This window comes from Mobula hypostoma, chromosome 7 (genome assembly GCF_963921235.1).
Source record: "Mobula hypostoma chromosome 7, sMobHyp1.1, whole genome shotgun sequence".
Taxonomy (NCBI): Eukaryota; Metazoa; Chordata; class Chondrichthyes; order Myliobatiformes; family Myliobatidae; genus Mobula; species Mobula hypostoma.
The window spans coordinates 87,252,376-87,268,787 of NC_086103.1; the positions used below are offsets into that span (position 1 = coordinate 87,252,376).

The window sequence follows — 16,412 nt, forward strand, 5'->3', positions numbered from 1 at the left end:
AGCTCACTCAGAACAGTTTTAAATTAAACCTGATCAACTCAGCTCTGGATTAAAAATCATGCAACCATTGGGTTCTGCCTTCATTTCATTGTATTATGTGTATCATGGGTGTAAAATAGTGTAATGTTTATGATTGGATTGTAATCCAGAGTTCAGAGCTCATTATCGTAATATAAAAATTTGAATTTTATTTGAAGTATTGGGGAATTAAAGGCAGATTATCAGTAAAAGAGTATGGAGCTGCCAGGTATTGATTTGACTCCCCACATTAACCAAATTGCTATTAATTGGCAATTCAATGCAAATACTGAATTGCCAGTTATGTCCACATCCTGAGAATTCAAAAGTCATCAAGCTTTTCTAAGAATATCTAACAGTGTTCTTGTATATTTCTTGATGGCATAATTTAAAAATTATTATTCTCATAGGTGCTATGTATTTTTTATGTTTAAACAATGGTTAAAAATTATTCCTAACATCACTTTCATTCTGTGAAAACAAGGCATGCTTTGCCCCTACAGAATATTGATTAGGAAAGAGATTGATATTGTTTAAGTCAATTTTGAAATTAGAACGGGCATACTGCAGGCAAGGCATTCATCATTGTCCATTTAACTTCTCCATGCACACAGATTTGTGCTTACAGAATTTCGTGCTGCTAACGGTTTGCAAGAAATTGCATTGAGCACTTTAACCACAGTGTAAAAAATTTAGGGGTTGGAATACAGATTTTCAGCTTGCAATCAGTGCGTTGGTAAGTATAATCATTTTCATCTTCTATTTTACAGCAAAGCTCTGTGATACACACTTAATCTGCACAGTGAGATAAAGAGCTTGGATGTGTCCTACAGTTTTAATCAGCATATGTTTATAACATAGCAGTCTCTGCTCTCTAATTTTTTTTTTAGGAGCCAAAGGAGGAGATATTGACTGAAGAAGAAAAAGCTGCACAAAAAGCCAAACCTGTGGCTACCACCCCTGTTCCTGGTACACCATGGTATGTTTATAAATAAGTTTAAGTTATTCATCTTCCCAACATGGAGCTTAAAACTATTTAGGAAAGTAAATGAATTTTTGTTACCTTAGGTTGAATGCTATCCTTGTCAGCGACACTAACATTGCAAATATTTAAAGAATATGTTCACAAACAAGAGAAAATCTGCAGATGATGGAGGAACTCAGCAGCCCAGGCAGTATCTATGGAAAAAAGTACAGTCGACATTTTGGGTGAAACCCTTCAGCAGGACTGGAGAGAAAGGGCTAAGGAGTAGATTTGAAAGGTGGGAGGAGGGAAGAGAAACGCCAGGCGATAGGTGAAACTTGGAGGGGGAGGGATGAAGCAAAGAGTTAGGAAGTTGATTGGTGAAAGAGAAAGGAGGCCATGGAAAAAAGAAAGGGGGGAGGGGCACCAGAGGGAGGCAAAGAAATAACATGAGAGAGGGACAAGAGGATGGAAAATGGTGAAGGGTGGTGGTGGGGCGGGGGAGGCATTACTGGAAGTTTGAGAAATTGATGGTCATGCCATCAGGTTGGAGGCTACCTAAACAAAGTACAAGGTGTTCCTCCAACCTAACTGTGGCCTCATCCTGACAGTGGAGGAGGCCATGGCTGGACATTTCTGAATGGGAAGTGGAATTAAAATGGGTGGCCACTGGGAGATCCCGCTTGTTCTGCTGGACGGACCCTAGATGCTCAGTGAAGCGGTCTCCCAATCTATGTCAGGTCTCACTGATTTACAAAGAGGCCACACCAGGAGCACTCATCATCATAGCTTGTCACACCAGACAGCCAGCCACTCTAGTGTTGCAACACACATAAAAGTTGCTGGTGAACGCAGCAGGCCAGGCAGCATCCCTAGGAAGAGGTGCAGTCAACGTTTCAGGCCGAGACCCTTCGTCAGGACTCTAGTGTTGTTTGGTTGATGTTGAGCAGGTCAGTGTCAGCTAAATCAGGTGAGAGTGGGCAGTTGTGCAGAACGTGTTCAATGTTCTGCACCCTTTCACCACACTCACAGGATTCGCTGAATCCAGGAGTACTGAACACAGTATATGACCCCAACAGACTCTCCTCTGCCCAGTGGAACTTGTCCTTACTCTAAATAATTTCTCCTTTGGGTCCTCCCACTTCCTTCAAACTACAAACAGCCTATGTTCCAAGCCTACACTGGTGACTGTCCCGCACTTTTCCTACGCTACATCGACAACTGCATTGGTGCTGCTTCCTGTCCCCGTGCTGAACTCGTCGATTTCATCCACTTTGCCTCTAACTTCCACCCTGCCCTCAAATTCTCTTGGTATATTTTCAATACCTCCCCCTCCTTTCTTGATCTCTCTGTCTCTGAAGACAGCTTATCCACCAATGACTATTACAAACCAACGGACTCTCACAGCTACCTGGACTATACCTTGTCCCACCCTGCTAGTTGTAAAAACTACATCCCCTTCTCTCAATTTCTCCGTCTCTGCCACTTCTGCTCTCAGGATGAGGCTTTTCATTCTAGAACGAAGGAGATGTCCTTTTTTCCAAAGAAAGGGACTTCCTTTTCTCCACCATTAACGCTGCCCTCAACCGCATCTCTTCCATTTCACACACGTCCGCTCGTACTACAACCTCCCATCATGCTACCAGGGATAGGATTCCTGTGTCCTCGCCTACCATCCCACCAACTGCCGTGTCCAGCACATAATTCTCTGAAACTTCCGCCACCTCCAACTGGATCATCCCACCACCAAACACGTCTTTACCTCCCCTCTTCCTCCCCCCCCCCACTTTCTGCTTTCTGCAGGGATCACTCCCTATGCAACTCCCTTGTCCATTTGTCCTTCCTCACTGATCTCCCTCCTAGTATTTATCCTTGCAAGCGAAACAAGTGCTACACCTGCCCCTACACCACCTCCCTCACTACCATTCAGGACCCCAAACAGTCCTTCCAGGTGTGAGTCTGTTGGGGTCGTATACTGTGTCTGGTGCTCCCAGTGTGGCCTCTTGTACAACGTTTGTGTATCAGTGAGACCCAACATACATTGGGAGACCGCTTTGCTGAGAATCTATGCTCCGTCGGCCAGAACACGTGGGATATCCCAGTGACCACCCATGTTAATTCCACTTCCCATTCCCATTCCGAGATGTCCATCTATAGCCTCTTCGAGTGTCATAATAAGGCCACACTTAGGTTGGAGGAACAATGCCTTTATTCCGTTTGGGTAGCCTCCAACCTGATGCCACGAACATTGATATCTCAAACTTCCAGTAATGCTTCCCCCCTCCCCCCCACCTATCGATTGGCGTTTCTGTCCCCTCCCCCCATTTTTCAAATCTACGCTTCAGCACTTTTTCTCCGGTCCTGCCAAAGGATTTCGGCCTGAAACATCGACTGTACTTTTTTTCCATGCTGCCTGGCCTCCTGAGTTCCTCCAGCATTTTACGTGTGCTGTGAAAATATATATATTCATGCTTTCAGTCTGCTAGTTATTTCATGGGCAGGAGCTGTTACACATTATTAATCAATTTTGAAATTCATTCATTCTTGCATAGTTTTGAAACAGCATCTTAAAGTAAAAGGAAATAAATAATTGAAACTATTTTGCTGCCAGTTTCTTGGGAAAGAATTAGATTTTTAACTGGTAATCTGTACGCGAAAGGTAACCATTAAGTACAAGACACTGCACAGCACTAAATGCTGAAGAATATTGCTGTCCTCCATTTGCTTATCTTATTCTGTATTTGGTGGGCAGTTTTCTTTGGTTGAAACAATTGTTTGATTTGACATGAGTTTCCCAGTGAAGATTCCTCAAGAGATCCATGAACTCTTCCATTACTACTGTCATTTGAGACAATATTGGGGATTCTAGGTATAGCCTATATATTACTATGCCTTTATTTTTGTTCTGAAAGCCAAGCTAACCTAAAATAAAGGAACCCATTATTGTAGGAGCTCTGTTTTTTGTGCAAATTCCTTCAGTGTTTTTCTCAGGACGTTCAGTTGTAATTTTCATTGGGGATTGGACTTCTGGATGATGCCAGTTAATTTAAGATATGGTATGGTAAGTAAATGTGAAACAATCCCAGTGCACTGAATTCACATACAAAATGACAGCTCAAAATCCTAAAGAAAAGGACCAGAGAGTATGGATTTGTTTTATAAGAAAATGATATACTGAAATATTGATTTTGCAAAGGAAGAAATACTGTTGGTCTTGAAACGCATAAAGTTGGTTAAATCCCTGGGGCTGACGAAGTGTATTATAGATATTGTGGCAATCAAAGGATGAAGTTGAGATCCTGGCAGAGATTTCTGTATCTTAGTTTTTGGTGAGGTTCTGGAAGACTGAAGTGTGGCTTATGTTGTACCTTCTATTTAAGAAGAGCTGCAAAAACAAGGCATTGAACTAGAGGCTGGTGGGCCTTATATCAGCGTGATTGACTGGAGGGAATTCTGGGAAACAGAATCTATCTTCATTTGGAAAAACAAAGACTGATTACTGCATGGGAAGTCATGTCTCACAGATTTAATTGAGTTTATGAAGAGATGCTCAAGATGATTGAGGGCAGAGCAGCAGACATTGTGTACGTGGACCTTTTGATAAGATCCCGTATAATAAATGAGCCAAGAAGGTCGAGGCGTATGTCATCCAGGGTGAGCTAGCCAATTGATGAAGATTGTATATCTTGATTGGATGGGGCTTTGAGTACAAGAGCTGAGACATCATGTTACTAGTGTTTAGAGAATTGATGAGACTGCACCTGAAATATTGCGTGCATTTCTGGTCGGCATACTAGGACTGATGTGATTCAGGGTAGAGTGGGTGCAAACAAGGCTTACCAGACTAGACTTGAGTTATGAGGAGAGACTGGATAGGTTGGGACTATTTCCCCTGGAGCAAAGAGGCTGAGAGGTGATCTTGGAGACATTTAAAAAAAAACATTCGGGGCATGGATATGGTTGATGTTACAATTGTTTTTTCCTAGGTCTGGAGTCCAAATTAAGAGTTCATAGGTTAAAGGTGAAAGAGGAAAAATCTACAGTGGACCTGAGGGGCAAGTGTTTCATACTGATGGCATTGGGTATATGAGAAAGTGGTAGAGATGGGTTCAGTTGCAAGGTTTAAGTGATATTGGGGCACAATTATTGGTAGGAAATTTTTAGAGGAATATGGTCCAAATGCAGGCAAATTGGACTAGTTCAGGTATCTATCTAAAAGGTGAGTTTATTTTATTTATTTAGAGATGCAGCATCAATTGGTCCCTTACGGCCCTTTGAGCCATACCACCAGCAATCCCAGATTTAACCCTTAATCAAGGGACAATTTACAATGACTAGTTAACCTACTAACCGGTACATCTTTGAGATCTGGAGCACCAGGAGGAAACCCTCATATTCCACAGGGACGATGTACAAACTCCTTACAGAGGATGCCAGGATTAAACTCTCATCTCTAAAGTACCGAGCTGTAATAGCGCCACACTAACTACTAAGCTGCCGTGGTGCTCTCAGTGCAGCTGGGGGACTGGTTTCTGTGCTGTATAACTATGGCACCTGGTTTCCTGTAATAAATGCTAATCAATGCTGTTCTATCAGATTAATATGCTGAAGTTGTAGAGGAGCATTTCTTTTCTTGCAAGTGTGTAGCACAAGCTGACATATAGTTCATATCACATTCGGACTTTACTTTGTATGTTTGAGATGAACTGTTGATTATTTGGAGACTAGTTTCGTAGATAGAAACAGAAAACCTACAGCACAATACAGGCTTCTTGGCCCACGAAGCTGTGCCGAACATGTACTTACCTTAGAACTACCTAGGCTTACCCATAGCCCTCTATTTCTCTAAGCTCCATGTGTCCATAGAAACATAGAAAATAGGTGCAGGAGTAGGCCATTCGGCACTTCAAGCCTGCACCACCATTCAGTACGATCATGGCTGATCATCCAACTCAGAACCCTGTACCTGCATTCTCTTCATACCCCCTGATCCCTTTAGCCACAAGGGCCATATCTAACTCCCTCTTAAATATAGCCAATGAATTGGCCTGAACTGTTTCCTGTGGCAGAGAATTCCACAGATTCACCACTCTCTGTATGAAGAAGTTTCTCCTAATCTCGGTCCTAAAAGGCTTCCCCTTTATCCTCAAACTGTGACCCCTCGTTCTGGACTTCCCCAACATCGGGAGGAATCTTCCTGCATCTAGCCTGTCCAATCCCTTTAGGATTTTATATGTTTCAATCAGATCCTCCCTCAATCTTCTAAATTCCAGTGAGTATAAGCCTAGTCGATCCAGTCTTTCATCATCTGAAAGTCCTGCCATCCCAGGAATCAATCTGGTGAACCTTCTTTGTACTCCCTCTATGGCAAACCTGTCTTTCCTCAGATTAGGGGACCAAAACTGCACACAACACTCCAGGTGTGGTCTCACCAAGGCCTTGTACAACTGCAGTAGTACCTCCCTGCTCCTGTACTCTAATCCTCTTGCTATGAATGCCAGCATACCATTTGCCTTTTTCACCACCTGCTGTACCTGCATGCCCACTTTCAATGACTGGTGTATAATGACACCCAGGTCTCGTTGCACCTCCCCTTTTCCTAATCGGCCACCATTCAGATAATAATCTGTTTACACCTGTTCTTGCCACCAAAGTGGATAACCTCACACTTATCCACATTAAATTGCATCTGCCATGAATTTGCCCACTCACCTAACCTATCCAAGTCACCCTGCATCCTCTTAGCATCCTCCTCGCAGGTAACACTACCGCCCAGCTTTGTGTCATCCGCAAACTTGGAGATGCTGCATTTAATTCCCTCGTATAAGTAATTTATATATATATTGTAAACAACTGGGGTCCCAGCACTGAGCCTTGCGGTACCCCACTAGTCACTGCCTGCCATTCTGAAAAGGTCCCGTTTTTTCCCACTCTTTGCTTCCTGTCTGCCAACCAATTCTCTATCCACATCAATACCTTACCCTCAATACCGTGTACCTTAAGTTTGGACACTAATCTCCTGTGTGGGACCTTGTCAAAAGCCTTTTGAAAATCCAAATATACCACATCCACTGGTTCTCCCCTATCTACTCTACTAGTTACATCCTCAAAAAATTCTATGAGATTTGTCAGACATGACTTTCCTTTCACAAATCTATGCTGACCTTGTCCGATGATTTCACCGCTGTCCAAATGTGCTGTTATCACATCTTCGATGACTGACTCTAGCATTTTCCCAACCACCAATGTCAGGCTTACCGGTCTATAATTGCCGGTTTCTCTCTCCCCCCTTTTTTAAAAAGCGGGGTTACATTAGCCATCCTCCAATCCTCAGGAACTAATCCAGAATCTAAAGAGGTTTGAAAAATTATCATTAATGCATCCACTATTTCTTGAGCCACTTCCTTAAGCACTCTGGGATGCAGACCATCTGGCCCTGGGGATTTATCTGCCTTTAATCCCTTCAATTTACCTAACACCACTTCCCTACTAACATGTATTTCCCTCAGTTCCTCCATCTCACTAGACCCTCGGTCCCCTACTATTTCCAGAAGATTATTTATGTCCTCCTTAGTGAAGACAGAACCAAAGTAGTTATTCAATTGGTCTGCCATGTCCTTGTTCCCCATGATCAATTCACCTGTTTCTGACTACAAAGGACCTACATTTGTCTTAACCAATCTTTTTCTTTTCACATATCTATAAAAGCTTTTACAATCAGTTTTTATGTTCCCTGCCAGTTTTCTCTCATAATCTTTTTTCCCCTTCCTAATTAAGCCCTTTGTCCTCCTCTGCTGAACTCTGAATTTCTCCCAGTTCTCAGGTGAGCCACCTTTTCCTGGCTAATTTCTGTTTTTTCTTTGGAATTGATACTATCCCTAATTTCCCTTGTCAGCCATGGGTGCACTACCTTCCCTGGTTTATTCTTTTGCCAAACTGGGATGAACAATTGTTGTAGTTCATCCATGCGATCTTTAAATGCTTGCCATTGCATACCCACCATCAACCATCAAGTATCATTTGCCAGTCTATCTTAGCTAACTCACGTCTCATACCTTCAAAGTTACCCTTCTTTAAGTTCAGAACCTTTGTTTCTGAATTAACTATGTCACTCTCCATCTTAATGAAGAATTCCACCAAATTATGATCACTCTTACCCAAGGGGCCTTGCATGACAAGATTGCTAACTAACCCTTCCTCATTGCTCAATACCCAGTCTAGAATGGCCTGCTCTCTAGTTGGTTCCTCGACATGTTGGTTCAGAAAACCATCCCGCATACATTCCAAGAAATCCTCTTCCTCAGCACCCTTACCAATTTGGTTCACCTAATCTATATGTAGATTGAAGTCACTCATTATAACTGCTGTTCCTTTATTGCATGCATTTCTAATTTCCTGTTTAATGCCATCTCCAACCTCACTACTACTGTTAGGTGGCCTGTACACAACTCCCATCAGCGTTTTCTGCCCCTTAGTATTATGCAGCTCTACCCATATCGATTCCACATCCTCACGGTTCATGTCCTTTCTTTTCTAAGGCATTAATCTCCTCTCTAACCAGCAATGCCACCCCACCTTCTTTTCTTTCATGTCTATCCCTCCTGAATATTGAATATCCCTGAATGTTGAGCTCCCATCCTTGGTCACCCTGGAGCCATGTCTCTGTGATCCCAACTATATCATATTCATTAATAACTATCTGCACATTCAATTCATCCACCTTGTTACGAATGCTCCTTGCATTGACACACAAAGCCTTCAGGCTTGCTTTTACAACACTCTTAACCCTTATACAATTAAGTTGAAAAGTGGTCCTTTTTGATTTTTGCCCTGGATTTGCCAGCCTGCCACTTTTACTTTTCACCTTACTACTTTTTGCTTCTACCCTCATTTTACACCCCTCTGTCTCTCTGCACTTGTTCCCATCCCCCTGCCACATTAGTTTAAATCCTCCTGAACAACAGTAGCAAATGCTCCCCCTAGGACATTGGTTCCAGTCCAGCCCAGGTGCAGACTGTGCTGTTTGTACTGGTCCCACTTCCTCCAGAACTGGTTCCAATGCCCCAGAAATTTGAATCCCTCCCCCTTGCACCATTCTTCAAGCCACGTATTCATCTGATATATCCTCCTATTTCTACTCTGACTAGCACGTGGCACTGGTAGTCATCCAGAGATTATTACCTTTGTGGTCCTACTTTTTAGTTTATCTCCTATCTCCCTAAATTCACCTTGTAGGACCTCATCCCATTTTTTACCTATATTGTTGGTACCAATGTGCACCACGACCACTGGCTGTTCACCCTCCCACTTCAGAGTGTCCTTTAGCCGCTCAGAGACATCCTTGACCCTTGCACCAGGGAGGCAGCATACCCTCCTGGAGTCTTGTTTGCGGCCGCAGAAACGCCTATCTATTCCCCTTACAGTCGAATCCCCTATCACTGTAGTTCTCCTACTCCTTTTCCTTCCCTCCTGTTCCGCAGAGCCACCCATGGTGCCATGAACTCAGCTGCTGCTGCCTTCCCCTGATGAGACATCTCCCCCCAACAGTATCCAAAGCAGTATATCTGTTTAGGAGGGAGATGACCTCAGGGGACTCCTGCACTACCTGCCTACTGCTACGCTGTTTAGTGGCCACCCAATCCTTTTCTGCGGTGTGGCCAACTCACTGAACGTGCTATTCACGACTTTCTCAGCATCGCGGATGCTCCAGTATGAGTCTAATCGCAGGTCCATCTAGGAGTCTCATAAAAGACCCTATCGTTTCCACCTTTACCACTGCCGCCGGCAGCCCATTCCATGCACTCACCACTCTGCATTTTAAAAAAAAACTAACTAACTTACCGCTGACTTCTGCTCTGTACCTCTGACTATCCACACGATCAATGCCTCTCATTATCTTGTGCACCTCTATCAGGTCACCTCTCATCCTCCATCGCACCAAGGAGAAAAGGCCGAGTTCACTCAACCTATTCTCATAAGGCATGCTCCCCAATCCAGGCAACATCCTTGTAAATCTACTCTGCACCCTTTCTATGTTTTCCACGTCCTTCCTGTAGTGAGGCGACCAGAATTGAGCACAGTACTCCAAGTAGGGTCTGACTAGGGTCCTATATAGGTGCAACGTTACCTCTTGGCTCTTAAACTCAATCCCACGATTGATAAAAGTCCAATGCACACTATGCCTTCTTAACCACAGAGTCAACCTGCGTAGCAGCTTTGAGTGTCCTATGAACTCGGACCTGAAGATCCCTCTGATCCTCCATACTACCAAGAGTCTTGCTGTTATTGCTGTATTCTGCCATCATATTTGACCTCCCAAAATGAACTACCTCATACTTATCTGGGTTGAACTCCATCTGCCACTTAGCCCAGTTTTTGCATCCTATCAATGTTCCACTGTAACCTCATGTTACATTTTTCAAAATTTAAAGCAGATAAAACATAGTTGAATACCAGATTTTGTGTCTCTCTTTCTCTTCTCCCCCCCCCCACCGCTTTGGATCAGGGAAAATGGGAGGGAAGACTGACAACTTAATTTTATTTTTTATTTTGTGTTATTAACATGATATTGGGGGGGAGGTGCAACAACGTCACATTGCAATCCACTGTTAAATTCAGAGCTCAAAGATTTTCAAGGTATAGGGCTGTTCTTCCAGTAGATGGTGCTAAATTTGCAAATATGACATGCTGTTGGAATTATAGTATTTTTTAATAATTCTACTTCCACCCACCCACCCCACAATCCACCTGTAGGAGTTCTGTTGAAATTAGTCTTGCTAATGCAATCTCCTCTCCTCTTCAGGTTTTGGTTTCTTAATGCATTCTACTTTGCCTTTCTTTATTCTTGTCACTGCTCATCTTCAACTGCACGTTAAACAATTGATCCAAGGCATTCTACTTTGCCGCTTCAGTCTGTGTCAATAATCTTTGCCATATCTTGAGTTCCATCTTTGTTTCCAAGGATTTCAAAACTTTGGAACTACTTTACTCTTTTGTCCACTTCAACCACAGCTTTTTCCTCTCTCTCTTCTCCCTGTTCCTTCAATTAGTTTACAATTTTTGATTTCTTGTCATTTTGGTCTTTGTCCCAGTTCTTCTGTTTAAACAAGAGAAAGTTGATCTCACCAAAGGTGGACAGGAGTGATGCTCAACTTAATGAAATATTTTCATTTTAGGTGTGTTGTGTGGACTGGTGATGAGCGAGTATTTTATTATAACCCAACAACCCGCTTGTCAATGTGGGATAGGCCAGATGAACTGGTTGGAAGAGCTGACGTTGACAAAATTATCCAGGAACCTCCTCACAAAAAATGTTCTGACAATGAGAAGAAACTTGGTGAGAGATCCTAGTTATTGATTTAAGCATTACTGTAGCATTATTTCTCATGTAACACCAGTCCATATCTCCAAGTCTTGATGATTAGACTAGCAATGTCAATGTTCCTCAAGGTCATAGTGTTATTATTGCAAGAACTTGGATAACTTAAGATGTGTTTTTTAATCAAATCCAACTATTCTAAAAGGAGGTAGTGTAGTGGAGAGGATGTCCTATATAGAACATGGTTACTGTTTTCTGTGAATTGTGATCTGGGTTTTATTGAATAGTTACTCCTGACTCCTGAAAGTTGCACCTGACATGATTGGTTCAAAATTTTTATTTGAAATGATTATTGCATTTTAAATATCTTAAAAAAGCACGACTTTTAATGACTGTTAAGTTGATTTATTTTTACCTTTCGCATTTGGAGTTGGGTTTGCTTTTTAATATCTTCATTCATGTAAAGAATCGAATTTGCAGCGGTTTCTCCGAGCAGTGGTATTTACTTCAAGTTTAACATGAGTTAGTTACCCAAGGAAATATTTGAATGTTCAACAAATAAAATGGTTGTGTCAATTGGAAAGGGTAGATTAGTTCATATTTAAAAATTGTCTTTTTTTATTTAGTGAGAGATGAATCTGAACCCCTGGAGGATGAATATGATGATGAACCGATTAAAGCAAAGAAGCGAAAGTAAGGGAAAATTGAAAAATAGGCTACACTCTTAAAATATTTACTGTTCCTCAATTCGTGTGAGACTATTGTGTATTTAGTTTGCTGCTTTAATGTATTTGCTTACAACTAAACATTTATTCAAAGAAAACCATTCATAGTAGGGATTGACCTTTTGGCTTATCAAGCATGCTCTGCCATTCAACAAAATCATGGTTGATCTTATCCCATGTCCCTGATTCCTCTTGATACTCTGAAATTTATTCCTCTACTATGAATGTAATCATTCATAATGTGCAATCATTAATATAGCCTTCATAGCAATCCAAGGTGAGAATTCCTAAGATTCACAGAACCAAGTGATGAAATCTATCCTTGCTTCAATTGAAAATGGCCTGTTCTTCTTTCAAGAGTTTGACTCTTTTGTTGGGATTTCTGGAAAAAATTTGCAACACTTGGCTGATTTTGAAATTGCTAATTCAAAGAAGTACAACAGTATCACCTTTCCTCCAGGACCTCACTAAAATAAGTATACTTCAACCTTCCCTGGTTTTGTTCCTTTCCAATATTTTAAATCCTTTGATGTACAACAATTGCTTTTGCTTTTGTAAAGTCACTTTTTAAAATTTAAATTATATTATAGGAAGGATGACCTGAAAGATCCAGAGTCTGAGAAGGAGGCAGCAATGGAAGCTGAGATCAAAGCAGCACGGGAGAGGGCCATAGTTCCACTGGAGACTCGCATGAAACAGTTCAGGGATATGCTGCTTGAGAGAGGGGTAAGGACCTATGTGGATTCTCTATTTTTGTCTCAAGCTTTTGCAAATAAGGAGTACTAAGTTTAGGGTTGACTTCCCCTTTGATTGCTAGCCAGTAATGAATTCAGTTTGTTTTTCTGGCGGCCAAACCAAATCATCAGAGGAGGCTCCACAAAGGTAGGGGCAAGTGATTTAAAAAGTAACGTTTGCGAGTCTTCAGGATTTTTCTTCTGGCCTAATTGTATTGACAGAGGAGACTTCACACAGGTAGGGGCAAGCGATTTAAAAAAAAAAGTAGTCTTTGCAGGCTTTCATGTTTTTCTAGCGGCCCAATCATTAACAAGGACAAATAAAAACTAAGGTAGGGACAAAGGGAGCAGCCATTGTTGAGTGTACCAGTGTTGGAGTGGTGAGGCTTTAGCCCAACAGGCTTGAGTGAGACAAGTTTCTGATAACTTTCTTCTTCATTCTTCTTTGTTAGTGCAGTGAGTACAGTGCAACTCCAGGGTCTGTGCTGTGTCCTTTGTGTAAGATGTGGGAATTCTGGGAGAGCTGCAGCCTCTGGGATAACCACGTGCGCCAGGTGCACCCAGCCGCAGCTCCTCAAAGAATCTGTTAAGGAACTGGCGCTGCAGGTCAGTGACCTTTGGCTTGTACATCAAACTGAAGAGATAATAGATAACAGCTACAATGAGGTAGTCACCCCTAAGTTGCAGGTAGCAGGTACCTGGGTGACTGTCAGGAAATGGGTAGCTAGTGCAGAGAACCCCTATGGCTGTTTCCCTCAGTAATAAGTTTATCACTTTGGATACTGTTGAAGATGACAACCTAGGAAGAGGGAGTCACAGCGACCAGGTCTCTGGCACTGGTGCTGCTGTGGCTCAGAAGGGAAGGGGAGAGAAGAGGATTGCAGTAGTGATGGGGATTCCAGGAGTAGACATGAGATTCTGTGGTGTATTGCTTCCCAGGTGCCAGGGTCATGACATCTCGATGGAGTCTACGGCATTCTAAAGGTGAGCAGCCAGAAGTCTTGGTGTATTTTGGCATCAATAACATGGGTAGGAAAAGGGAGGAGTTCCTGAAAGAATTTAGAGAGTTGGGCAGAAAGCTGAAAAGCGGGACTTCCATTATTATATTCTCTGGATTGCTGCCTGTGCGACACACCAATGAGGATAAGAATGCGATAATTTAACAGAGGAGCTCATGCAAGGGGCAGAGTTCCAGATTTCTGTGTCATTGAATCTCTTCTTCGGAAGGAATGACCTGTACAAGAGGAATGGATTACACCTGAACCTGTGGGGGACCAATATCCTTGCAGGCAGGTTTGCTAGAGTTGTTGGGGACAGTTTAAACTAATTTAGTAAGGAGATGGGAACTGCAGTGATAGGAGTGTGCAAGCAGATGCAGTGTGTAGGGAGACTGTTAGGAAGGACAGGTATTGAAGTATAACATGGGGACAAAAATTAAAAGGTGACAAATACAGGACTGAAGGTGTTATATTTGAATGCTCGCAGTATATCCAATAATGTAGATTAATCTTGTTGCACAGTTAGAGATTGGCACGTATGATGTTGCAGGCATCACGGAGTCATGGTTGAAAGAAGATTATAGTTGGGAGCTTAACATCCAAGGATACAATTGTATGGAAAGGATAGGCAGGTAGGCTGATTGGTGGTAAAAAATTAAATCAACTCCATAGAAAGAGGTGACATAGGATTGGAAAATGTATAATTGTTGTGGGTAGAGTTAAGAAACTGCGAGGATGAAAAAGACCCTGGTGGGAGTTACATACAGGGCTCCGAGCAACAGCCAGGATGTGGGATACAAATTACAACGGGAGGTAGAAAGGGCAATGTGACAATCACGGGGGATTTCAATAGGCAGGTAGATTGGGAAAATCAGATTGGGGCTGGGAAGGTAATGTGACAGTCAGGGGGGATTTCAGTATGCAGGTAGATTGGGAAAATCAGATTGGGGCTGGATCCCAAGAAAGAGATTTTGTAGAATGCCTACAAGATACCTTTTTTAGAGCAGCTTGTGGTTGATTCCACTAGGCGCAAAACAATTCTGGATTGGATGTTGTGTAATGAAGTGAATTTGTTTAGGGAGCTTAAGTTAAAGAAAACTTTAGGATTCAATTATAATATGATAGTATTCACCTTGCAGTTTAAGAGGGAGAAACTAAAGTCCGATATATCAGTATTTCAGTAGTGTAAAGGGAAATATAGAGACATGACAGAGGAGCTGTCCACGGTTGATTGGAAAGGGGCACAAGCAGGAATGACAACAGAACAGCAATGGCTGGAATTTCTGATCGCCTCACTACAGAAAGGATGTGGAAGCCATAGAAAGGGCGCAGAAGAGATTTACAAGGATGTTGCCTGGATTGGGGAGCATGCTTTATGAGAATAGGTTGAGTGAACTCTACCTTTTTCCCTTGAAGCAACAGAGGATAAGGGGTGACCTGATAGAGGTGTATAAGATGGTGAGAGGCATTGATCGTGTGGATAGTCAGAGGCTTTTTCTCAGGGCTGAAGTGGCTAGCACGAAAGGGCACAGTTTTAAGGTGCTTGGAAGTAGGTACAGAGGAGATGTCAGGGGTAAGTTTTTTTACGCGGAGAGTGGTGAGTGCGTGGAATGTGCTGCCAGCAACGATGTTGGAGGCGGATACGATAGGGTCTTTTAAGAGACTTCTGGATAGGTACATGGAGCTGAGAAAAACAGAGGGCTATGGGTAACCCTAAGTAATTTCTAAGGTAAGGACATGTTCGGCACAGCTTTGTGGGGTAAAGGGCCTGTATTGTGCTGTAGGTTTTCTATGTTTCTAATTCAGTAGGTGCACGATAGATACATCCTAAGAAAATACTCTAAAAGCAGGATGACATAACTGTGGCTGACAAGGGAAGTCAAATAAACATAAAGGCAAAAGAGAGGGCATACAATAGAGCAGAAAATAGTGGGAAGTTGGAGGATTGGGAAGCTTTTTAAAAATCAACAGAAGGTAACAATAAAAGCCGTAAGGAGAGAAAAGGTGAAATATGAAGGTAAGCTAGTCAATAATATCAAATAGGATACCAAGTTTTTTTTTCAGATATATGGAGTTAAAAAGGTGAGAATAGATATTGAACACTGCAAAACAATGTTGGAGAGGTAGGAATGCAGTACAAGGAAACAGTGAGCAAACTGAGTAAGTAGTTTGAATCAGTCCTCACTGTGGAAGACACTAGCGGTATGCAGGAAGTTCAAGAGTGTTGGGGCAGAAGTGAGTGCAGTTGCAATTACTAGGGATAAGGTGCTAGGGAAGCTGAAAGGTCTGAATATAGTTAAGTCATCTGGACCGGATGAACTACACCCCAGAGGAAGCTGATGAGATTGTGGAGGCATGATAATGATCTTTAACAAATCACTAGATTCTGGTATAGTTCTGGAGGACTGGAAAATTTGCAAATGTTACTCCATTTTTCAAGAAGGGAGGGAAGCAGAAGAAAGGATATTAGAGGCCAATTAACCTGGCTGAGTGGTTGGGAAGATATTGGAGTCAGCTGTTAAGGATGAGATCTCAGGGTACTGCCTGGTTTCCTTAAGAGAAAATCTTGCTTGACAAATCTGTTGGAATTCTTTGAAGAAATAACAGGCAGGATAGATAAAGGAGAGTCAGTGGATGTCCTGACGAAGGGTCTCG

At 42.3% G+C, this 16,412-nt stretch overlaps 1 protein-coding gene across 4 annotated transcripts in view; it reads left to right on the forward strand.

Moving 5' to 3' along the window:
- The window catches only part of LOC134349420 (transcription elongation regulator 1-like), a 95,210-nt gene that overhangs the window by 46,570 nt on the left and 32,228 nt on the right, over positions 1-16,412 (forward strand). For all 4 annotated transcript variants that reach the window (XM_063053697.1, XM_063053694.1, XM_063053695.1 and 1 more), the window contains 4 exons: positions 909-997; positions 11,158-11,318; positions 11,927-11,993; positions 12,616-12,751. In XM_063053697.1, the coding sequence (XP_062909767.1) occupies positions 909-997; positions 11,158-11,318; positions 11,927-11,993; positions 12,616-12,751 (453 nt within the window). The remainder of the gene's footprint in view (positions 1-908; positions 998-11,157; positions 11,319-11,926; positions 11,994-12,615; positions 12,752-16,412) is intronic.